At 43.4% G+C, this 25863-nt stretch overlaps 1 protein-coding gene across 3 annotated transcripts; it reads right to left on the bottom strand.

Moving 5' to 3' along the window:
• Positions 1–2199: 2199 nt before the first annotated feature.
• SRSF4 (serine and arginine rich splicing factor 4) lies at positions 2200–25863 on the bottom strand. 3 transcript variants are annotated; one of them, XM_039511407.1, is made up of 6 exons: positions 25654–25863; positions 9871–10013; positions 8853–8965; positions 5261–5409; positions 3257–3346; positions 2200–3090 (listed from the first exon to the last, which is right to left on the bottom strand). In XM_039511407.1, the coding sequence occupies exons 1-6, from the start codon at positions 25758–25760 to the stop codon at positions 2262–2264; spliced, it is 1431 nt and encodes a 476-aa protein (XP_039367341.1). In that variant the 5' UTR covers positions 25761–25863; the 3' UTR covers positions 2200–2261. The 3 variants fall into 3 exon arrangements, with proteins under 3 accessions (XP_039367341.1, XP_039367339.1, XP_039367342.1); XM_039511405.1 differs by having other exon boundaries at positions 5195–5409; positions 25654–25861; XM_039511408.1 differs by lacking the exons at positions 9871–10013; positions 25654–25863 and adding an exon at positions 9299–9465 and having other exon boundaries at positions 5195–5409.

The following is a 25863-nucleotide window of genomic DNA, read 5'->3' as shown; positions in this document are numbered from 1 at the left end:
GCTTTCGTGAGCTACAGCTCACTTCTTCGGACTATGTGCACCTCTTTATTACACCTTAGGGTCATACACTTTCTTCCACAAGGTGTACTGAGGAAACATGCAAGGGAGTTTGAGGGCACCTTCTGGCACTCCAGCCATGGCCTGCACCCCCATTCCATTGCAGCTTCCTTCCCTCTCCAAAGTTAGCACCTCCTGCCCCAGCACACACACCCCTTGCTAGGCCTACATGAAGAGGCCTCTCTCTCAAGTGAGCAAGCCCGTCTCTCCCCCAATTCACCTGCTGTAAGATGCTGGAGCACCGTTTTGGTATCAACTCAAAGTGGCAAGTAAGGACTCAACTTCTGCACTCTGTTCCCTGGAGAAAAGTTTTCCCAGTCCTGATCTGTTCCAGGTGCCCCTTAGATAAGGTGCTGCAAATTTTGAGTATCCCTGAAGAGTGGGTAGTATAGTATATTCAGGCATTCATGCAGTAGTTTGACCTCTTGTGTCTCTTTTACTGACAACACAGGTCTAAGGCAGAAGTCCCAAAAGGAATGATAAACAGCATAGGAATCTTTGCTATTGGCCTGAGCCATTAGAGCAATTCCTGCTCTCTAAATAGCATGAAAGGAGCCTGCCATGCTACAGTTGAAACTAACTTTACAAGCTGTTACGCTTCTTGGAGGCTTTCTTCCCATCTCACTATATTATTGAGAATGGTGAATCTGAACCATGAGGCTATGAAGCGGGAAAGAATGCTAGACCAAAGCAGCCATGAGGACATACATATTGTGCGCTTCCCAAGAGACCGGCTCTCTCCTTTTACGGCTTTCTTGTAGCACAATTCTGATGAACGCTTAACAAAAACAAGTGGATTTTCCATGTTACCCATGACTTAATGCAAGTAAAGTACTGGAACCCCATCACCTTATATCTAGCCAGTGCGAGGAGCAGGTGCAGTATCTGAAACTGCTTTTGAGACTTCCTGCCAATTTTAATAGATTCAGTTGTTTCTATTTTACCCAATGTTTCTCTCTGCTCTGTTGCTATGCAGACGACCTGAACAAATGAGACCGACTATACAGAGGAAATAATGGAACTGACTGTACAAAGTGTTGCTAGATGCACAAAGTAAAACGGAGCAACAGAAACCTGCATTTTGCCCAGTCTTTCAGATAGGCTAATCTTAGGGGTTAGCTGTACCAATAGTAGATAAAACATTTTCAGACAGAGGCGATTTACGCTGACAATGTCCCTTTAAAGGGACTCAAGTTAAAAAAAACAAACAAAAAACCCATGAAACATTTTCTTCCTTAGGTTATGAAAACTGATGCTCCTATTTCACTCAACTTGACCAATGAAAACAGGTTTGTCAGTTTCACTACAATTCTCTTCTCTGTACAATGATGCCATTCCAAGCAATGCAAGAAAGTGTTTCCAATCTGAACAAGCTATTTCCACTGGATTTTAAAATAAGTGTTCAGGAAGACATTTCTTCTAATGGTCTTGGGGTTTTCTGAACCCAGAACTTATATTTTGGCCCTAAATTGTTGCATGTTCCTTTATATATATTCTTTTATATTGTCAAGTGGTTAACCACGGCATAATTTCATTTAAACCACCACCACCAAATGTCATCAAGCAAAAATAGTCTTTATTCAAATTTCATGGAAACAGGGATCACTGTACTTTGCAAGACGGGGAAAATAAAATAAAAAAATTTAATATAAAACAAGGATATTGTCACAATACCAGAATATGGAACTCTACTTTTTATTCCCCTATGGGTTACTGCAGGTATCTATTTCCTTGACTGTGCTATTCACAACTCTGTAAATCCAAAAATATGAAACCAAAAGTAGTATGAAACTTAAGACTTAGTACTTTCACTAAATGGCATACATCAAAGGGCATCAGTTCAAGGGCAAAAATAGTTGAAGTCACCATACCTACCTATCAGTCATCATTCCAATCTTATAAACCCATCAAAGTACAGCGCTTCCTCTCTGTAAGGCTGTTCTTGGAAAACAAGGTGATTTTGGTGTTCTAGTGAGGATTGTGTTATAAAGGGGATCTTTCTACAAGTCAGCAAATGAGCTGCATAGCCTTGATCCAGAAAGCATTGCAGAAAGGGAGCCCTGTACTGAACAATTACAGACACACCATTAGGGTAGTTAAAAATGTACAGCATTGACATGTGTTCTACTTCAATCACTTGTGCTACAACTACCAAACATGTACAAAAGACTTTTCATATAGTTTCAAGTGTGGTTGCAGCAAGTTTAGGACCTCGAACGAGATCTTGATCTAGATCGGGATGGGGATTTAGAGGCAGACCTAGATCTAGACTTGGACCGGGACCTAGTTTTTGGAATTGACTTTGATCGGGACCGAGATTCTGATTTGACATTTGGTTTGGATTTAGAATTTGACCTAGATCTGGACCGAGATTCGTGACTTTTGTCCATTTCCTCACCCTCATTTTTTACCTCCTTTTTGTCAGATTCTGGTTTTAGCGGCTCCTTTTCCTTGGACTCCGATCTGGACCTGGATCTAGACCTAGACTTGGACCGGGACCGGGACCGCTCTTGGTCTTCCTTCTTTTTCTTCTTGTTGCTAGACCTGCTGTCTCGCTTGCTGCGCCTTTTGCTTTTCTCACTCTTGCTGTGGCTCCTGCTTCTACTTCTGCTTCTGCTGTCATCCCTACTCCTCTTCCTGCCTTTCCTTTTGTCCTTACTCTTACTACGACTCCTGCTCCTACTTCCCTCTCTGCTCTTGCTCCTGCTCCTAGCCTTGCTCTTCTCCCTCTCCTTACTCCTACTCCTCCTCACGCTCTCCTTCTCTTCCTCCACTCTCTCCTTGCTCCCACTCCTGCTCCTACTTTTACTCTTACTCTTTTCCTTGCTGGGGCTCCTGCTCTTTGCTTTTGCGACGTCGTTGTTCTGGACGGCATCCTCTGCTTTGTCTTTACTTTTGCTCTGGGTTTTCTCCGCACTCCTGCTGCGGCTCCTACTTTTATCGTCTTTGCTTGGACTCCGGCTTTTGTCCTTCTGGCCTCTGCTACGGCTCTTGCTTCGGCTACGGCTCTTGCTTCTGGAACGGGACCCAGACCTGAAAAAGCACAAGTGGATGGTGACATATCAGCCTTTTGAATATGGGTTGGCTCTCGTTTGCTATTAAATTTTGGTAAACAAATGAAGCAAGAAAGAGTTCCCATGCTGCAGCGTTAGGTTGATGCCTCTTACACATCCCCGGGTTCTCCCCCTCAAAAGTATACCTGGATCTTGATCTACTCTTGGAATGGCTGCTTTTGCTACTGCCACTACGGCTCCTGCTCTTACGAGAGTGTCTGCTTCGAGAGCGAGACCTGAAACAAAAGGAGTTGGCATTAAGTCATTCCAAGCCCATGGGAAGAGAAACACTTCTGATCCTGGTTCAATAAAACCCCATGTGACTAAAGAAGAGTGCTAGCACATCAGTAACATTTTCTCCCACTTTCAGATGGAATAATCCCAAAGCATTTCACAGACTATGGGGGGGGGGGGGGGACGGGACTCTAGAAATACCTATAAATCACCACATCATGGTATCTTATTTCTCACTCCTATACACTGGAAATGCTGCCACTTCTGGCGTTGAACAGGGCTACCAATCTGAAGCAGAAGCACAATGGTTTGTAGAGGGGGGCAGTGAAGACTAGCTCTTTCCAAATGAACTTGGGTGCCTGCGTCTGAGTATTTCCTTTTCCACCTAAGCAGAGATTTCCCCGCAAAAGCAGAACATATTTTTCCAGGAGTAAAAGCTTCAAGTCTTGCCTGTAAATTTAAGGGTCTGGGTATCTTAAAGTATTTGATTGGGTCGTCTTACAAAATCCAACACTACTAACCTACAGAGAGTTGAACATGAAGATTTTCCTTTCTGTTAAAGCCCTTTTCTTGTGCCATATTGCACAATATAAATAGCCAACCTCTACAGAAGAGCAGGAGATGTCTCCCAAAAAAGAAACGGTACAGTGGGAAATTTATGAACTTTCAAAGAGGAGAAGGAGTTTTACGGACACTTCTGTATGTTTACTTCGGCTACTTATCACGTGCTTTCACACCGTGGTAAAGGGCATGCAGTTTGGCAAGAACCCTACAGCACTGCAATGTTGTTTGCGCAGTGTCTAGCGAGTGGAGTTACAGTCAGTGATTGGCACTCCTTGGTATTATGGTAAAACAAATACAGTAACTCCTCCCTTAACGCTGTAGTTATGGTCCTGAAAAAATGCAACTAAGTGAAACGATGTTAAGCGAATCCAATTTCCCCATAAGAATGAATGTAAATTGGGGGGAGGGGGGGTGTTAGGTTCCAGGGAAATTTTTTTTGCCATACAGTACAGTAGTATAGTTGGGAGGTGCCCCCACCTTACCCCACGCAGGCACAGCCCCCTGGCACTGGAGACACTGAGGCAGGCAAGGAGGTTAAAGATGCTGTAGGCTAGGAAATGCACATTGCACAGCAGCAGTGGCAGCTTCCCCTACTCCGCAAGCACCAGGGACAGGGGGCTCAACCCTCGGCCCGCCCACCCCACCCCACCCCTTCCCCCAAACCCCCACCCATAACTCGCTTCTTCTCCTCCCCTCCCCTTTACTCCACATGCTGCATCCTCGCTCCTCCCCCCTCCTTCTGCCCACAGCAATCAGCTGGTTTGTGGCATTCAGGAGACAGGGGAGGGAGGGGGAGCCTGTGTGCCGAGGGGGGCTCCTCCCCCCTTCCTTCTGAACACCGCAAGCCAGCTGATTGCCGCGGGCAGGAGGGGGAACGCGCTGATCCATGGGGTCTGCCGGTGGGCGGGGGCAGGCGTAGGGGAGCTGATGTGGGGCTGCCAGCTGTGGACAAAGCAGGCAGCCAAATGATGTTGTAGTGAAGCACTGCACAACTTTAAATGGGGCATGTTCTGTAATTGAGCAGGGACGTAAGATCGACACTTCCTCTCGCTTAACGTTATTAAGTGAGGAGTTACTGTATCAGGTATTAAAAAGTGTCCATCACGGAGCACACACTGTCCAATGAGCAGTGAACCAATTTTCCTCAGTGATTTACTTCCAATTCATTTGGGCTGTCACCAAAAACTCCATTTCCTGGGGACCCAGCGTACCTCTAAGCATCCATGGGCTGGCATTGGCTATTCGATTAGACTGTAAGAGCCACAGCTGTATTATGGAAAACATACCTCGAATGGCTTCGGCTTCTGGAATAGGAGCGGCGCCGTCTGGATCCAGGCCTGTCTTCCACTAACCTAATCTTTCTGCCATTCACTTCTGTCCCATCCAGCTTTTCAAGGGCTCTTTTCATATCCGAATAGGATTTGAACTCAATCACACCTTCATTTTTTCTCCCTTTGTGTGCGTCTGCATATGTCACTTCGCCTGCCTGACGCATATAATCCTGGGAGAAAAGGACAAAAAACACTGCCTTTGAATCCACAGATTTAGGGTTTCATGCTGGTTCTGTTTATTCCCCCTCACTGCTCATTTCATCTTTTCTTTTCCATGCTGAAAGCAGCATTGCTTGGCTTGCCTGAGGCAAGCGGGGGGGGGGGGGGGGGAACAGTTCCCTTTTGCACCGTCTTAGTCCTAATGATTACTGCAAGTTCCTGTAATTGTGCTCAACAGCCCACACAAAATAAACACAACCAATCAGCAAGGACCCATTGATGTTAGTGCGAATTTTAACCAAAAAGGATTTTTGCAGGAGCAGGTCCAGGTTTCTGAACAAGCCAAGTAAAAACACTGCAGCAGTAATTTTGATGCAAATTATTATTTGAAAGGGAAAAGAACAGGAGTACTTGTGGCACCTTAGAGATTAACAAATGTATTTGGGAATAAGCTTTTGTGGGCTAAAACCCACTTCATCGGATGAATGCAGTGGTAAATATAGTAGGAAGAGATACACACACACGCACGCAGAGAACCTGAAAAAAAATGGGTGTTGCCATACCAACTCTAAGGAGACTAACCAATTAAGGTGGGCTATTATCAGCAAGAGGAAAAAAACCCTTTTGTAGTGATGATCAGGATGGCCCATTTCCAACAGTTCACAAGAAGGTGTGAGTAACAGTAAGGGAAAAATTAGCATGGGGAAACAGTTTTTGCTTTGTGTAATGATCCATCCACTCCCAGTCTTTATTCAAGCCTAATTTAATGGTGTCCAGTTTGCAAATTAAATTTCAATTCTGCAGTTTCTTCTTGGAGTCTGTTTTTGAACTTTTTTTTGTTCTCCAACAAATTGATTAGTCTCCTTAGAGTTGGTTTGGCAACACCCGTTTTTCAGGTTCTCTGTGTGTATATATCTTCCTTCTGTATCTTCCACTGCATGCATCCGATGAAGTGGGTTTTAGCCCACGAAAGCTTACGCCCAAATAAATTTGTTAGTCTCTAAGGTGCCACAAGAACTCCTGTTCTTTTTGCGGATACAGATTAACACAGCTACCAATCTGAAACCTATTTGAAAGGGGTAACCTAGATGTAGTAAAATATGCTCTGGATTGAAGCAAGTTTCTTCTCATTGAGGTGATTTAAAAACGTAAGATTTGCACTCTGATTTTTTACCTTTTACCTTCAAGTTTAAGAAGCCATGTTTTTAAAAAAAAGGGAATCAGTAAAAAGTGACTGAAGCCCTATAACAAACTAGGGGCAGCACAGGCCGACAGACATGCTTCCTTCACCCTACTGCCTAGCTCAGTGGTCCCCAACCTTTTTCATCTGGTGGGCGCCAGATGACGAGACATGGAGGACTGTGGCGGCAGACGAGCATCTGCCGAAATTCCGCCGACAAGCGGCAACGTCAATAGGCAAATCGGCGGCAACGCCTCTGGATGACGCAGCTTGTTGGCGGATGCTCGTCTGCCGGCCAGTACGCGGGCGCACTTAGATGCGTTGGGGACCCCTGGCCTAGCTCGTGTACTTCAGATTTGACCCCATTTTCCAGCTCATTCACTCCCTGGCCTCCCTTCTTAGACTGCTAAACACGGTGGTGGGTTTTGTGATGTGCACATTCATTTATCAGGACCACACAGATTCTGTCCTACCCCAAACAGCCTATCAGATGGTGCTGACTTTCAATCAGCACTGATTCAGGCTGCAGTACCAACAGCGTGTAAAGGTCAGTATCATTTTCAGTTCTTGAGTCACCAGACTCCTGTCTTGAGATGCTTTAGTGCTAACTCAGCCCCTTTCTGTTCCCCCACAAACCTGAATCCAGCACAGGATTCTCCATTACAGACTCCAATTGCTTCTGGTATTAAAACAATATATTTTGAAGACAAGCTACTGGTGGTTTAAGGTGTTCTCAACAACATAAAATGCTATTGAACCCAGACCTACATGACAGGTTTGTAACAAGTTAGCGTTTTCACAGAATAATAAGCAGTTGATGATATGCTTTATATCTGAACTATGAACTAATTCAGCTTCAAAAACACCCCTGTGATGTAGATCAGTATTAGCTCAATTTTACCAACAGAAAAACTAAGGCAAAGGAGTTCAGCGATTTGCTCAAGGGTGCAGAGGGTGTCCACGGCAGAGCCAGGATTAGCTCTCTGGCATTCCTGGTTCCCACTCAGATCCAAAGATCAGACCTTTGATCCACTTGCAAGTTTTCAGCAAGTGAGAACATGAATTCTTGGTAACTCAGGGAGAAAGGCACAAAATAAAAAAAGAGTCACCCGAAGAACAAGCAAATGCTTTTAAATCATCCATAGCTTGGATGATGGCTGATTAGTATCATAAGGAGCAAAGAATCCTGTGGCACCTTATAGACCAACAGACGTTTTGCAGCATGAGCTTTCATGGGTGAATACCCACTTCGTGGCATCCGACGAAGTGGGTATTCACCCACAAAAGCTCATGCTGCAAAACGTCTGTTAGTCTATAAGGTGCCACAGGATTCTTTGCTGCTTTTACAGATCCAGACTAACACAGCTACCCCTCTGATACTTAGTATCATAAGAATACTCTTTATAAAAAGTTTAACCTCTTACACAACAGAGGGCACAGGGTAATCAAGCAGCTACAGAAAGACATCTCTCACACACACACACACACACACCCCATAATCACTACATGTGCTGTGGCCTATAGTTAGAGTTACTCAAGTTTTTCTATTACAGTCATTTTCAGCTCCTTACAATTTGAGAAATTTTACCTTTTTGACTGAAATTTGGTATGATTCCTCTCAGCCTGGAAGAGAATTTTTCTGAAAGTTTCCTCAAAAACGGGTGAGTTGTTTTCATGTGAAAACATGTAGTCTTTTGGCTAAAGTTTGAAACTTTTTTCAACCACCGCCAGCACTTCAGAAGTTGATGGAGGAAACTTCAAATTTGATAGGACTCAATTCCTACGTCTGATGAAAGTCTGATTTGACTTGGCAGAATTTTAAAGGCAAGTTTGTTTGTTTGAATCTTTAGGTATGTGCACAAGCTTATGTTAAATGAGAATACTAATGTTCTCCCAAAAGTCCATTTACAACATACATGTGTATGCACAGAAATGAAGTGGAATGTCTCAAGATTCCATATAATGACATATAGCTTCTGAATATGTGAATTTGTATATGTGTACTACTTCAAAAATGTATTCTCAAGTCCGTGTGTGAGAGAGAGTATTTACATTTACTAAAAGGAGAGAATAGAGCTTCTGAAATAGTCAAATATTTCCAGCGTACAGGATCTGATTGGAGCTGTTCTAAATAGAGTGTTTCCTCACAACAAGCAATGCTTAGCTGGTGCAACGGCTACAGGATCACACAATTTCCTTGGCTTCACAATCACCAGGTTATTTATGCCCTTTCTGATCTTCAACTCAGGCAGAGTAAAGAAAGGGGCCCCCTACCTTCAAATCTTGCCAACTGCAACGGCTTGACAGATTTTCCACGATCAATCTGTACTCTGTACGGGTGGGAGGACCGTACTTATCTCTTCCGCTTCTTCTATAACCATATCCACCTTTAGGAGGTGACAAGCAGACAGCAATACTTCAGCTAGGGAGGTGGAATGGCTTAGTCTACACCCCAGATAAATAAACTATTCTGCCCAATATGTCAGCAAATACATTTAATCTTTCCCCACCCTCTAGACTAAGCTAGATTCTCTTTAAAACATAAAATTACAGAGATAAAACATTAAAAAATATATAACTACAATACTAGCCCATAATTACAAGGATGTATAATTATAATTACGATTACAGTTAACATGCAATTAAATTTAAGTTATTAAAAAAATAATTTTTGAAACAAGAAACCAAATCACTAAAGCCAGTTTACTAATGTTACTTACATTGATTAAAGGTTTTCTGAATATCTGACATGAATATAGATTTTCAGGCACCTATTTCAGTTTAATCTCATCTGTCTCTAACCCTTGGGATCCTCACCACCCAGGTCTAATGGGAAAAGGTTGCGGTCGTCACATGGCTTCCTTTTTTGGTCAGCCAAGGGCCACAAAGGTCAAAGAGCCACTCATGGAAAGGTAACCCAAGGTCAGCAAATGGAACAGGCAGTCATCTTAGCCTCAAAGGACTCTTTTAATTAAAACATTGAGGTCTTTGTTAAGTCTATGTTAAACAATCACATTACAAAGAAACAAATACTTAGAAAATAAACAAACAAATTAATAATAATAATGGTACAAGAAATTGCGTTTATACATTTATTAATCAGTTAATTAAGTAAAATAAAATAGCATACAATTAGCAAATTGATAAATATTCAAATATTTACATTAACAATTACAAAAACAAATTATTCAAACTTCATATCACGACTGTCTTAAAAAATTACTTTTTTTTAAGTGAAATATCTTAATTAAAAAAAAAAGTCACCGCGATACAAATGCATTTTAGTGCTTACTGCGTCCAGAACCATAACTGCTGTCACGCCGGGGGCCCCTGGCATGTTCAACGATAACTCGCTCCCCACAAAGGTCTTTACCATTTAGCTCATAAACAGCATCATCTGCATCACGCAGATCGTCAAACTCAACAAAGCCATACCTAGGAGGAGACAAAAGCGACTTAGGCAAAGCTGCACAGCCCAAGATACTGATACTCACCGAGAGCAAATCATACCACGTATGTACTTTCACTGCCCATGGAGCCTGGCTACCTAAGGCAGCACCAGCCTTTTAATGACCATCAGTAGCCAACTCTTGAGGACTAAAGGCAGGGAGATTTTGGCCAAGAGTCCCAGGCCACAGAAAAAACATGCTCCCCAATTTGTTGGCCTACAAAGCAGGGCGCTACACTTCTCTTTCATCGTTTACTACAGTAAAGCTAGAGCAGCCTGGCGGTTCTGGTGAACATGACTGGTTTATTACAAGACCTGGGTTCCATTCTTGGTTCTGTCACAGGCTTTGCTAGAAGTTAGGTAATCTTGCGCTAGCTCAGTTGCCTCGAACTCTGAACCAGAGGTATTCACCCACATCAGTGTTTGCAAATGGCTTGAGCTCCTGAAACAGAAGGTGCTACAAGACAGTAAAGTATTAAGGCATGTCAAGAAAGGGAGTTTATCAGGGAGGTTAAGTAACGTTCCTCTCCACTGGGGACAGCACTGAGGTTATGGCAATGGGGTTGGGGGATTTTCAAGTTAGCCTTGTACCAAAGAGCTTCCCATAAAGTCACCATTCAAACCGCTCTATCAAGTCACCTCGAAATTAACATTTGATATGAATGAAACATGTGAATATGCTACGTATGGGTCCAATCCTGCAAGTACTGGGTGTGTGGAAATCCCAAGTCCTGAAACCGGAAGCTGTGTGCAGTGTGGCTGCAGAATTGGCCCTATGGTGTTTTATTAGTGATAAGTGAGACCTTTATAGAGCAGCCCCACAAAACCTTCCACAAAAAACACCCATGCAAAATTCCACTGAGGTTCAGAGGCTAAGTTCAGGACTAGTAGTCAGTGTATATCAGGTTGCAGTCAGGGCCTTAGCTCGTGCTTCAAACAAAAACTGCACCAGCTTTGCTCAGGGCTCTGGATGCACACAAGAGGAGACAGGAGGGGGAAGATGCCAATTAGGAAGTGAATCTTAAAACGAAGACTTAAATTTGAGTGGGCATTTCTGAGCGCACTGTTTTTTGTTAGTTGCTGCAAGACAGCAACACTATAGGAGCAGTACAGAAGACTGGAAACCACTTGCTGCCCTGATTTAAAGATGCACTGAAAAGCTAATGCCAAATTTTTCAAATGTGAGTGCCGAGACTCAGGAATCTAAATCTCTAAGTGGTCCAATGTTCAGAGGAGCCACTGAGGTCAATGAAAAGGTCCGGGTGCAAAGTAGCTAACCTCTGTCACTCGCATTTGAGAATAGTGGCTGTAAGTGTTTTTTTAAAAAACAGTTATACTGATCTCAACAAACTTCATAAAAGGAAGGTGAATATCATAACTGGACATGGTTGAAAACCTTGAAATTTGAAGTTTTGATAAAAATGGACACTTTTTGGTGGGTTTTTTTTTTAAACAAGAGTTTTCCCTTTTTTTTGCCAACTGTAACCATAACCCCTTTTTACATATGGGAAAACTGAGGAACAGAGAACTGAGATGACATGCTTACGGCTGCACAGCAACAATGTTGGGAACAGAACTCAGATCTCCTGACCCCCAAAGTAGTAACAGTGTCAAACTGTTATAAAACCACAGATATTTTACACCACCACACAGGTAAACCCCAATTATCCAAATGGGTGGGGGGAACATACCAGAAATTACAGGCAATCTAGGTTCAGATAATCAGAGTTCACCTATATTTGAAATCCATTCCCCCTTTACTTACCTTCCAAGACCCAAGTTCAGGCTTCAGAGTCTCCCCTGCAATAGCTGATGGCATCACAGCCCCGTACAGCAGTACAGGGAGCCCCGTTTCAGCTGGCTGCAACATCTCTGGCTGCTGTAGGGCAAACAGAATCCTGAACTAAGGTCTGAGCAGGCAAGTAAAGGAGGAAATGGTTTTAAATGTATCTGCGTTTCAAATTTAAACCTACCTAAATTTTAGTGTACACAAATTCTGATGTCTTAGCTTGGGTTGTTTAGTTTATAAACATTTCATTTCCTCCTTTAATACCCATTAGCACTAGAAGATCTTTACTATGCAAACATGAAACATTTTGATTAAATATTTAACATGTAAATTCTTGTCTGGTCACTGGAAGTATCATTGTTGTTGCTTTTTCATGCAAATAAATGCTGGTCTCAGAAGAGGGGCGATGTGTGCTGTACTGTGGCTTGGAGCTGTCCCTTGGAACTGTTTAATCATAGCAATAAATACATCTGTGAAACTGATCAATCCAACTTTACTTTGTCATTACTCCACCCCTCTTCTGTTTGCACAAATACAGCAATATCCCCTTACATTGATACAGGAACTCAACTGCTTTGTAACACTATATTTATTTAGGTGTATTGATTAGGCTATATTGATTAGGTGTCTCCCTTGGTGCCAGTAATACCATACCAAGTTTTTGACACAAGAAATTAACAATATTTTTTATTGAAACTTCAAAGGGGGGGGGGGGGGAAGGAATTTCAGGGTTGCAGAACAGGATTATGTGAATGTGATCCTAATACCAGATCAACAAACCTACTCTTTCTAAAAGTGTCAAGGGTACTTTTAATGATGAGTACTCAAATCATTCACACCAAAATACAGAGCACCTTCGGCACCACAGCACAATCTAACACCAGGTTCGAGCACTGGTTTAGGACTGCCTGGAGAATGCCGTAGTCTACGGAGTCACCGAAACCACCTTCTACAGAACCTGAATTTTCCTTGAAGTTTTCCCACATAAGATATGATCAGGACAAGTCCTGCTTAGCAGGATCTGATAGGTACCATGTTATATCTTCTCGCCTCCTTCCCCCAACCCCAAAAGAATTCTTTAATATTTGTCCCATACCCCCAATAAAAACAGTATCATCAGTATGTAACATGCAAGCAACCCTAGAATAAGCAGGTATTCACATGATGGATAAGGGGCGGGGGGAAAAATGAGTGAGAGAAAAAGATTTTCTGGAGAAAACTTTCAAGGGTTTATTTATAAACAAAATAAGCAAATTTTTATAAAATCACTGAGGGGTGATACTTGTTTTTAAAGAACATTAAAGTCATCCCACGCAACCCAGAGATACACAGGTAATACTGAGCCACCTCCCTTAAAATATACGTGTCGCACACCACATGGTTTAAATAAATACCTAGAAGTGTAGTTTCACACCACAAGAAACGACAACTGCTGATGCAGCCCTAATTATAGCGATTGATTCTGTTATACGGTGGTAGTACAAGTAAATCTTCTTTTAAATGTCTACTCTTACTGCTTTAAATGTGCCATAAAACTACCTAATAAAAGCCTCAATACCATTGACTTCAGATTGTGTGAAGCTGCATCATTTTACTGTCCATGTATCAAAAACAGAAAAAAAAACCCTCAAAAGCACGCACCCCTATTTCTAGCCAATTTCAACAGATTAAACCACCTGAAGGAGCTTTTTATTAAAGTTGAAAACAAATGGGATTTTTTAAAACTTGTTTAAGGTCCCAAATCGTTACAGGAAATTCACTCCATTTATTCTGCCATTTCTCCAGCTATACGATGCTTTGGGGCCACTCGATTCATACCAGTTGGGCCCACATACTCCTCTCCATACACCAATGTATTGAAAGAATTTCTGAGACACTGGAGGGTCCAACAAGTTTTCCTGGTGCTTGTGAAAGGACAGCTCTGCAGCCCTGACAGAGCGAGTTCTGGTAGAGTTCTAAAAACACGTACTTCAGATGGAACCCGAAAATGGTCACTCTCCCCACCGCCAGTTTATGCTAGAACTTCACTGACTTCCATGGAGTTGCATGGGTCTACACCAGAACTCAACTGGGCTTGTGGTCTCCTGTGGCTTAATTAGTTATTGCCAATTTATATTGCTGACGAGGTTGCTTAGTGTTTCACTGGACTCTAATGAGATTCTAAAGAAAACCTAGCTACAGATTTGTCTTCCTTCTTTTCAGCCGAACCACAGTTTCAGTTTGCATCCTTCCCAAAGCTGGACTTTGAGAATTCCCTAAACTACTTCTCGTAGGCACAGCCTGAGGAAACACCTGTAGCAGGAACAGGTTCACCTGAGCAAAGTGCTGTGTTAAATATTACTTGCTCTGATGGCAACACTTAACTGGCACGGGCGAGGTCAGGTAAAATATCAGTATTCTTGCCATGGCTCGAAATACTCTAATTACATCTGCTGAGATTTTCTTGCAGTTACTTTCCACATGTGGCGACATGAGTTAATCCAATGAATTAAACTAGTAGGAAAGCTCTTCCAGTGAATTACAAGGGTTCTGTGAGACGATGGATCATGAAATCACTCTGAAATGCTGCTTACAGTAGCAGCCTAGCAGTCTACAAGGACTCTTTCTTCACTAGAGCATCTATTTGATAGCAAATGCTAGTTAAGTTTCCATTATCTCATTTGTACTTCCACCTAACTCGAACACCAGGACTTGGTTTCTGCCTAAAGGTGAAATATTTTATGTCTTGCAGATTTTCTAAAAAAAAGTGCTGTTTTTGAACTATGAGTGGTGAGGAAGGGGAAGAGGGAACAAGAGAGATTTTTCCTGCTATCAAATGAGACACTTATTAATTGCTGAACTTTGAAATAAACTTGAAAATGTCATGCAGACAGCTGCCAAAGAGAAAGTCAAGCAGTATGTTTGAAGGAGACAGGACATTTTAAGTTAACATCTGAAAATTGCACACTGCATATATGTCCATTATGAAGTATATCTTGATATATTTTATGGGGTTAAATAGTTTACGTGGTTAAATGTCTTAAGAGGTACAGAATGTGTACAGAAGCCACGTTAGTTGCTGTAGGAAGGTTACTTTTGCATTCACAATTTTAAATGCAATTTAATCAATCAACTAACAAGTGGTTTATATTCCAGATATATTGAGCTAGAGATACAGGTATGAAATGAGTTCCCAGTTAAAGTATTTGTTGTGTAAAGTCTTCTGTTCACCAAGAGGAAAAGTGCTGTTCTTGATCAGCCCTCCTTATAAAGACAGACTTGGCCCTCTTAGACAAAGCCAAAGCGAGACCCCAGATTGAAGGAGGGAGCAGAAATTCAGCACAGATGCTTCTCTCAAACCAGCAAAAGACTTTGCAGATTTCAAACATTCCTTCCCATCTTCTAACTTTGACTGGACACTAACCACAAATTGTTCAAGAGCATTTTGCACAAGAGATCTCAAGTGTGGTGATGGGAAGAGCAAATGGTACCATTTAGTTCAATTTTGTTTCATGTCTGTTGTTGAAAATGAAGGAAAACTGGTGAAAACTGCCTATTACTGTAAGGAAGTTATGTGAACTGATCTTCTGGAAACAAATCTCAAGGTGACTGATGGCCCATGGAGTATAAGAACTTGTAATGATTTCAGCTAATAAGGAACGTATTTAATTGCCATTAGGACATCCTTGCAGCTGGATAAAAAGTAATGAATTGGACACGTTGGGACTATGATTATAGGAAAGACTTCAGCTGATTTTTACTGTTACAAAAGCTTCTTAAAGACAATCCTCCTTTTCCTACAGAGTCTGCATAAATAGGACTGTGGTCCATTAAACCAGTAAGCCAATTTCTGATCAAATTTGGCCCAAAGGTTAGGTTTTGTTTTTAAAGACCTTTTTTACTGAGCCTACAAGCAATAAATGCAATGGGAGAATATTTACAAATATTTACAGTATATACAAACACTGCACTATAGTGCTAGCACAGGAGAATGTGAAAGTCAGAGACTAATCTGTTTTTGGCCAAGCTGAGCTAAATGCAAATAGTAGAGAGAGCATAAATGGTGAAAAATAGTAAGATGCCTGGCTCCTACTGCGCTTTTTCATCTGCAGATCTTGAGGCATTTCACAAAGGTGGGGGAACTCTCTGGGGCAGGGGAACTTTGTCTTTATCCTTTTCTGAAACGTGCCTAGTAAATTACCCCATTTTTCAAGTGAGGAAACTGAGCTAGAGAGACTGTGACTTACCAAAAGTTATAGCAAACCAATGCCAGAGCCAGAAATGGAACCCATGTTTCCCTACACCTACTCTTGCACCAGACCACAGTTTCTATAAGTAATAGTTAAGGAAGCTAGTTTGTTCAAGTCATTGTAGGACCACTGACTCCATGTATATGGTAAATGCCAAAGAAGGGACTTCTTTACCAGCCTCCAGGAGCTTCTGAAATAAGTGAGAAATGTGCCATTGAATTTGTTGGTTGTTTACGTAACAGGGCCATGATCCTAATTCTGTGCTACCATACATGTTCCCTCCTAACCTGTGATATGCTGAAAGCCAGGCAGGTCCCCCAACTCCTCAAACCTTCCAACAAACAGCCTTACTCTAAGAGCTGAACTGATAGCATCGTGGCCTAGAGAGTCTTTGGGGATTCTGATGACAGCTGGCCCTGGGGAAGTAGGATGATGAACTATCTTGAAACTACTTCTGGTTTCAGAGAGTTGCAAAAAATTGGGAAGGGGAACAATTAAAAAAAAAAAACAGTTTTAAGAGACAGGGCTCAATTCCCATCATTATTTATCATTAACTTGTAGCACTCGTGACCAATATTGCAAGTTCCTTCAATGTTCTAGAAAAACCGTACTGAATTAACAGGTTTCAGAGTAGCAGCTGTGTTAGTCTGTATCCGCAAAAAGAAAGGAGTACTTGTGGCACCTTAGGGACTAACAAATTTATTTGAGCATAAGCTCTCGTGGGCTACAGCCCACTTGCATCCAATGAAGTTCTTATTACTGAATTAACTATTTTTGGAGTGCACTATAATAAATGCATGTATGTATGTATTATTGTGGGCCAGGATTGTATGTAACCTCTCTGGGGCGGCAACGTGATGTGAACCCTGGGAAATGTTATAAACTTCAAAAGACTATTAAACAATGTGACAGACAAATATAGACTTTTGGGACAAACAGAGTCAAGTGGTTTGCCACCAGGGTCCTTTCTAGCATGGGGTGGGCAAACTATGGCCCTCGGGCTGCATCCGGTGCACCAGCTCTTTTAATCCGGCTCTCAAGCTCCTGCTGGGGAACAGGGTCTGAGGCTTGCCCCGCTCCAGTGCTCCAGCTGGGGAGCAGGGTCGGGTGCTCTGCATGGCTCCCATAAGCAGAAGGAGCATGTTCCCTTCTGACTTCTATGCACTGAGGCAGCCAGGGGCCTCTGCTCCACATGCTGCCCCCAAAGCTCTCATTGGCCGGGAACAATGGGAGCTGTGGGACAGTGCCTGTGGACGGGGCAGCAGGCAGTAGAGCCGCCTGGCCGTGCCTCCGCATAGGAGCCAGAGAAGGGACATGCTGCTGCTTCCAGGAGCTGCTTGAGGTAAGTACTGCCTGGACCCTGCACTTCTCAGCCACGCCCCTGTGCCTTGCCTCAGCTCTGATCCCCCTCCCACCCTCCAAACCCCTCAGTCCCAACCCAAAGCACCCTCCTGGCACCTCACATCCCTAGCCCCACCCCAACCCCCACATCTCCAGCTGGAGCGTCCCTCCCACCCTGTAAACTTCTCATTTCTGGCCCTACCCCAGAGCCTGCACCGCCAGCCAGAGCCCTCACCCCCTCCCGTACCCCAACCCCAATTTTGTGAGCATTCATGGCCCGCCATACAATATCCATAACCAGATGTAGCCCTTGGGCCAAAAAGTCTGCCCACCTCTGCTCTAGCAGGAGGTGAATGCAAATTCCCCACCTCTGGTTATGCAAAAACCCAGGCTTGGGAAGCTACGCTCTGAGGAGGAGACCATTCTCTGCTGATCACCTGTTCCCAGAGTCTCAAGATCAAATGCCAAAGCTGTATAAAGGAAAGACCATCCTATGCACGGGTGTGCTAGTTCTGGTTCTGACTCAGAGGCAGTTATGAACTTGTAACCACAGGGAAAACCCAGCAGGTGACTTTGAAGGACTGACACCTACCAGAGAGAAAGGCTGAGGTTGGGGTGAACTCTGGTAAGCTTTTTGGCATGTATGTAGGTTCTTTTATTTAATGTTTTCTCTGTTATGCTCTCACCATCAAAAGAAATACGCTTGCTTATAAAGATCTATGTGGTAACCAGTGACTGCTGGCAATTACAGCTGTTTATAGCCTTCAGAGAGAAAGCAAAGTACAGATGCTGGCCTGTGTAGACAGTTTGGCTTGCTGGGGACATCACAGTATAAGCAGGGAACTGTGGAGCTTGGAAAACCCCTAGTCAAGAGGGAGATAGATGTAGGTCTCAACCCAAGAGAGGTGACGGCTGAGGAACTGAGGGCTTAGAGGGGGTGCTCTTGAGGGACCTTAAGTGGAAAATACAGGTGCAGTTGTCATCATCTGTGACAGCACTGACTATAATCAACAGCTCTTGGCATCTTTCCTTCAGGCACCAATGCTGGTGCACGTGCACTAGGGAAAAGGCTCTGTGATTATTACCACCTCTTGGATTTGAGTTAAGAGCATGCACATTAACCCTGTGATCCTAATTCTCTGAGTTAGGTTCATGCTGTTATTTTGAGTAATTACTACAGCTCAGCAAATGCAGCTGACTGGTGAGCTGCACTACCCTGGTATTCTCTGGCCACTTCTCAGGATGAAATTCCCAAAGGCCTGTCACAAGGCCTAGCGTGTTACATAAACCCACGTTAAGAATTTAAGATTTTACCCAGAGACTCCAAGCTACGCCAAGTTACATGTGCTGCTAACGTGTGGCAAGTATGGGCACAGAGACAGAGTTACAGCTGTCTAATTTGCCATCCACTGTTGGAAGTACCATAAAGTCTTCTCGTAAAACCGCATCTTTACTCCTGATTTCGTGGTTTTAGAATCTGGTCTTTGAAGTGTTAGTTCAGTTAAGGTATATAATGTGTATCAAACTGAACACCTAACTGTGCCTATGAAGTTTTCCTGATTTTTTTAAAAGGATGTTTTTATTAAATGTTAGACTGTACCTGCGGATTTGTCACTAACTATACTGTTATAAATCCCATGCACACTTAGATAGCTACACTGTTAGACCACGGAAGTGTTCTGATGCAGGACATTAGCTGTGCTTATTTTACTGGATACCGAGGTATGTGCATTATATCCCTGAGAATCCCCAGCCAGGATAACGGTTCTATTGGGCTAAGCACACCTTGCACCACAGAGCTTAAAATGGAACCGAGGCAAGATGCAAAAAGTGGTGGTAACCGGAAGGGAAGAGAATCAGTAATAAGAACATGTTTACAATGACACCTCCAATTTATAAGCTCTAAAGCAGGGGGTTCTCAAACTGGGGGTCGGGACCCCTCAGGGGGTCAAGAGGTTATTACATGGGGGGGTTGTGAGTGGCAGCCTCCACCCCAAACCCCGCTTTGCCTCCAGCATTTATAATGGTGTTAAATATATAAAAAAGTGTTTTTAATTTATAAGGGGGGGGGGGGTCGCGCTCAGACGCTTGCTACGTGAAAGGGGTCACCAGTATAAAAGTTTGAGAACCACTGCTCTACAGGGAACTGGTACCAACATCCGGAGGGAGAAGAGAGGTACTAAGCAGGAACCAGGATAGATGCTAATAACTAAGCTGTCCATGAACTCCATGTGATCTGGGCTGGTAGGGGCCATGACACTTGGCAAAGGTATGGGCACATGAAGTTTACAGGAACTACAATTACTGAATTCAGGCATGATACCGTAGTTCTCACATACCCTAGATGTACATCCTACCTCCAGCCTAAGGCAATGCATCCATTTTTGTGGAGTTAAAAATTGTGTTTGACCTTCTGAAAACATTAAGAACTGCACTGATACAAGCTACCAATATCACTGTGAAAACCAGTGACGTTTCCAAACTGGTCCATGGAACACTGGCTGGTGTTACAGAAGACCAGGTAGGTTCAGGGTGCTGGCTCTCCTGCTTTACTGCTGCTGTAAGTGCCTAGCCTCTTCAGTGGAAAATATACCACTCTATATTTTGTCCCATTACTTATCCAAAATGGGATACAGAGCCTCTTACTTCTAGGTCACTGGTTCAAAGTACAGTGCACATTTGTAATCATTACCATCTTACAGCTGTTTGGTCTGTGTAGCAGAGGGTTTCAGTCCAGTTCCCACCAGGCAGGTGTTGACGACAATAATCAAGATCACAATTGGCTCTAACTGGCCCTCTCGTTGGCTGCTTCTGCAGAAAAGGTGAGGACTGAATGGGAACGGAAACAACGCCCCTCACACCTTGGGACGGACTGCTCCACCGCGGCCCCAGGTTGTTCTGTGTTCAGAGCTGTCAGTCTGGCACCCTTCACCAGCGATAAATTGAACTAGAAGCAAGTGTTAATAGTTTCAACCCTCTATACAGAGGTAATCAGTTCTGCACACAACTTGCTAAGTTTCAGATTTCTTTAGGAAAAATATTTATAGCCATCCAAACATCAAGAACTACTAAACCTGACCATCTTTTCAAAATTGGCATCTGTCCCAGGGACACAGAACATCCAAATCTTTCTGGTTAAACTCCTAGCTAAAGTTCTTATGAAAAGATTACATAACCAAGTGTTAAAGATTTTACCCAATAATGAAACACTTGACAACAGGCTCCATAGAAATATTGCCATAATCTAATTTACTAAACAGCCAAAAAGACAGACTTCCTTAAAGTTGGCCTGCAAAAGGAGAAAAAAAATGGGCCTCTTTTGCTACTTTATCAGGGATAAAGACAACCTGCAAAGGTTTTTTCTGCTTGCCCTCTTACATGAGAAATTCAGGTCCTGTCTGAGCATGGAGACTGACTGGAGAACTAGTAAAACAACATAACCAGAACCAAAACAGTGAACTATTAACAGGGGAAGAGATTTTTTTAGAATGTTTGAAATTTCACATGTATTTAACTTTAGTGACTAGTTACTACTTTGGAAAAAGGAAGTTTCTGTTAAGATTTAAATATCTTGCTCATTCAATTAAAGCATTAGAGTTCAGAAGAAATAGCCCTGAGAAATCCCAGAAAGCTTCCAACAAGCTGAGGAAGAGTAAACTGGACACTCCATGTATTTCTAATGTAAAAACCAAGCAGAAATACACCTTCGAGGCCTTCATATTAATAAAGCAGAAAAGAAAGGCACCAGCAGAATTTTCTCTAAATCACGTGCAGGTCAACTTAAAACTTTCTTACCATCTAGATATATTGGGTGCCACTAAATGGCATTTACATTGATTTGACTGATTTTTAAAGTTAATGGGTGCTGAGCACCTTTGGAAATCAAACCATCCTTATTTGTCTAAATAAGGATTTAGGAACTTACCTCTAGGCACCCAAGTTTGACACTTCTGGCTTTGATCTCTGTGCCTCAGTTACCCATCTGTTTAGCGGGATATAATACTTTGCTACCTTGCTGGGGTATTGTGAGGATAAATACATAAATACTTGGGAGATGCTCAGATGGAGGGCAGATAAGCACCTACATAGAAGCTTTTCTCTTAAAAAGTTAATAGATTTCAAGTTGGTGTCCCTGTAAGTGAAAGTCTCCAGCTCTTAGAATTATTATTGCTCGCTTTTAGCGAGTTTTAAAAAGATAAAAGCAAGCTGAAATGCCCAATTTTCCAGGCATCTAATTCATGCGCTTCTGACATGCATGGCTCCAGCTGTCATCAGCACAACACTGGCTAAGAGCAAGGTGAAGATGGAACCTAAGGGAGTGGAATCTAGGTGCTGGAATTAAAATGGAAACTTCCAGTATGAACTAGGTTTTCACTCCCTTTCCGGTGAATGCTGTTTTAACTCCTTGAATGATAAACTCTAATAATCATTAGTGGTGATCAAGATCCAACTCAGCTTTTTTGGACTTTCTGATAATACTGCATTCCAGTTTCATTTTCTGCCAAGGCATTTAATCTTAGCCTCACCAACTGCCAAAATACTGAATAGCTAATCCCCTGCAGGCTAAGCAGTTAAGATAACCCGCAACTTTCTAGAAGAAACTAACAGAATCTCATAAATCACACACTGTGCAGTAATTTTTAATCATTTGCTAAGCGCTGCTAAAAATAAGTTATGGAGAAAGGCACAAAGGGCAAACAAAGCAAACTGTAAAGCACCCTGACAAAAGCTCAATGCACGATTATACTGGGTAGAAAGACACAACACCTGATATTTTTTAAAAGTAGATTTTTGTCAATCTGCCATTTGAAATCCAAGCCAAGTTAACAGCAGCTTGTTGAAAGATTTCAAAACAGATGCTGAAATTAAAAGGAAATTTTTTTTTAGGAGCAATTATTAAGTTACTCCTAGAAATATACATAGCGCTGAGCCACCTAACCATTTGAAGAGATTAACTTAATTATAGAAATAGCTGACTTCCATATTCCTATTTTATGCCCCCCATAGTTTTTAATTATCCAGAGCTTTCTTGAATTCCTTTTGGAGTGAAGATCTCCACATCTTTGCTCCAGAATGGCTTTTTTCTTGAAAATGGAGCAAACTAGATTCATCCACTGTTTTTGAGTTTTAAAAACGTTCTCCTCCCCCATGCCCATGTGTTCAAATTATAATGCATGTTCTATGCTTTAAAACGCTGAAAGACAGAAATTTCAGACTTGGGCCCATTTTACAAATGGGTCCCATGGGCAGCCTCTTGCACCCCCAGAGTCCCAGTGAACACAAGGAGTTGTACAGGTCCAACTGCAGTATTGGGACCGTGCATTTATATAGTTCTCAACAAAGCAGAAAAATGAGCAGAATGAAAGCTGGTTGCATAGTTTAGTGACCATGCTAATCTAGCAAATTTGACAGATGCTTGTTACATTTTACAGATATTTTTCTATTTTGGGGCAACTTCAGTTAAGAGCTTCAACTAATCAGCAGTTCTCTCCCAGGGAAATCTGACGCATAAAACTAGCATTTGTGCAACACTGAGGGCATGTCTACACTTACCTCCAGAGCAATCAATCCAGCAGGGGCCAATTTACTGCATCTAATGAAGACGCGATAAATCGACCACCGAGCGCTCTCCCGTCGACTCTGGTACTCCACCAGAGTGAGAAGCGTAGGCAGCGTTGACGGGGGAGCGTCAGCAGTTGACCTACTGCAGTGAAGACACCGCGGTAAGTAGCTCTAAGGACATCGACTTCGGCCAAGCTATTTTCATAGCTGAAGTTGCGTAACTTAGACCGACTTAGCTTGTGCCCCCGTGTAGACCAGGCCTGAGATTGAGAAATCAGGCATACAGGACAGTCAGGAAATTCCAAGGTTTAAGGTTTCTACTTCCTCAGTGATCATACAGCATCTTGCACATATGTACTATTCTCTAATGCTGTTTTCCTAGTTGCATGTAAACTTTAATATTTGATTTAATCTTATTCGTGACTCTCAAATCTGGTTGTTTTTCTTCAGATCACTCTGATTTTGAATCTCCTGATTCTGAATCTAATGCTTTTAATAAACTATAAAAAGATGCCCAAGAGAGTCCTGGAAGTTTAAATCTTATTAGCAGACGGGCTAAGGAGCAACTGTAGGGAATTCTGCACATGCTTCAACCCTGACTTGCAGGGTCCCAGAAAGAAAAGGTAACTTCAGTGTCCAGGGCCCATTCAATCCTTATAAGGTTTTAAAGACAACTTTAAAGCAAGGTTAAGCCCCACTTTGCCATCTAGGAAAGTAGTATTAGCATCTTCCTATCAAAAGTTGTGCTTCGGAACAGTTCTCTAGAATATGCTAATACGGATCCCAATCCTACTCAGCATAAGTGAAATCAATAGGAAATGTGGAAGCACAAAGAATGCAAGCGAAAGACTCCAATCTCCAACACTAGCAGAGCTAAGGTCCAGAGGCCAATTATTATGGTGGGGTTTGTAATGTAGATTGCCTGCTAGCTAGGAATCAGAATGAAGCCTCCAGTTTATTACATCAAAGCCAGAGATTCTTAAACTATCATCTGTGGATCAATCACTGGTGATCTGGAGCATTTGCTGCTGGTCCATAGGCCTGTATGGTGCTAGCTTTCCTAGTTTCAAGCAGCTAAACACATTAAGATAAATATTTTCCCAAATAAGCAATTGTAGTTGCCACAGGGATGTTACTAAGGATGTGAAGCGGGTGGGGAGTTGATCCATGAAATGCTATTAGAACTCAGTCCATATTATGCGAAAACTTGAGAACCTCTGGCCTAGGCTAAACACATACCATATGGTACTGTGGTAGTGAAAGCCACGTGCACAGCAGTAACCTAGAGGGAAAGATTCTGTATCTAAATATCAGTCCACTATTAGGTTCCTAATTTGTCTAGACTGCAAACAGCAAGTTCTTAGAGGAGCACCAACTTGAAATCCAGGCAACTTCAGAGAATGAACTGTAGGTACAACAACTGTCTGGTTCCTCAGCCTATTTTTGTAGTTAAACATCTTCCTACTTTAAGAAATGTTCCTGTCTGTTTATATGGAGCTTTCAGACAGCAACAGCACAACTCTCTATACAGGGCATACAAAGTGCTTTCAAGTGTACACAGTAGAACTAGAAAATAGAATGTTCACATCTTTCAGTAACAGTAATCTTTAGTATTACCGTGTGCAATAGTGGGTAAAAGAAGGACACACAGGTTTTCGTAAAGGCTGTGCCTTCAGTCACCTTTTAAACCTGTTATGGGCCAAACCACCAATAAGACCGTAGAGTATTAAATCCTGAGAACTCCTTTTAGCTCAAAAACTAACTTTAAGAGGCTCCTCATCCCCATTCCCAAAACAAAGCCCTCGCTAACTATATACTCTACACTCCGGTCAGGCTTTTCATGCCACCTACTTATAATCTTGCTTGAGAGGTAAAAACTTCAAGACTCATTTAACTAAGTTCCTGAATCTAAACCACCAGTTTTGCCCACATTAAGAATCCAAGCTTGGATGGATGGAAAAGCAATGCAATGGCAGGATGTAAACGATCCTGCTGTGACAAGATGTCAGTTGCCAGAGCTGCACATGTGAGCAGGAGCTATGCTAGGACTACTGCATGCATGGATCAGTAGTGACCTTCCCCCACCACACCATTTCCCCCTAGCTACCAATCCACAGCGATCACACCCTGTAAGTGGGATCGATGGAGAAAGGAACTATTGATACCATCCTCAAGGGTTGTTAGCCTCGAACCCAGACATCAATTTGCACCAGTTAGGAAAAATGGGGGGGGAGGGAAGAGGTTTGTGCACAGGACTGCCAGGCTATGACAGCCTCAGCAAGGGCGATTTCTAGCCACGTGGCCCTCTAAGGGAAATACCCGACTCGGGGCTGGACCCCTCTCTACACAGCCTATTGCAGCCCGGGTTAGAGCCGCTGCTAGCTGGGAGGGGAGGACCTGCCTGTGGGCCCCGGGAAGTCTGGGAGAACCCAGGCGTCCTGGCCCTAGATTTGACCACGAGGCCAGGCCGTTGGGCAGAGAACCCAGGCGTCCTGGCTGCTCCCCCCCGCCCATGCGGTGCCGCGCGGGGCGAGGCTCAGAGGCAGCGATCCAACCCCACCTGCCGGCGCCTGCGCACACGGGGCCCGGCCCGGCCGCGCTCAGCGCGCGGGCCGGCGGGCGGCAGGAGGCGCGGGCCGGGCCCGGGCCCGCTCGGCTCTCGCCCGCCGGGCCCCGCGCTGCCCCCGGCCCGGGCCGGCCGCTCACCCGTTTTTGAGATCCACCTCGAGGATCTTGCCGTAGCCCTTGAAGAAGCGCTCCACGTCCCGCTCCCGGGCCTGGTAGCTGAGGCGGCCGATGTAGACCCGCGGCATCGCCTCGCTCCCGCACCGCGACCGGCGGCGGCGGCTGACTCAGCGCGGGGGGGGCAATGGGGGGCAGCGGCCGGCGGCGGCGTAACGCACACCGAGGGGGCGG

This window comes from Mauremys reevesii, linkage group 23 (genome assembly GCF_016161935.1).
Source record: "Mauremys reevesii isolate NIE-2019 linkage group 23, ASM1616193v1, whole genome shotgun sequence".
In the NCBI taxonomy this organism is placed as follows: Eukaryota; Metazoa; Chordata; order Testudines; family Geoemydidae; genus Mauremys; species Mauremys reevesii.
Note: the sequence above shows the minus strand (reverse complement) of the source record. Positions and strands in the feature narration are given on the sequence as shown.

Bases quoted from the DNA above. Each gene is read 5' to 3' on its own strand.
- SRSF4 (XM_039511405.1), bottom strand. From the start codon at position 25,760: ATGCCGCGGGTCTACATCGGCCGCCTCAGCTACCAGGCCCGGGAGCGG. The intron at 5,410-8,852 runs GTAGGGGGCCCC...CTTTTCTCCCAG, and splicing joins GCAGTTGGCAAGATTTGAAG to GATTATATGCGTCAGGCAGG. The intron at 3,091-3,256 runs GTATACTTTTGA...GTGCTTTTTCAG, and splicing joins AAGAGTAGATCAAGATCCAG to GTCTGGGTCCCGTTCCAGAA.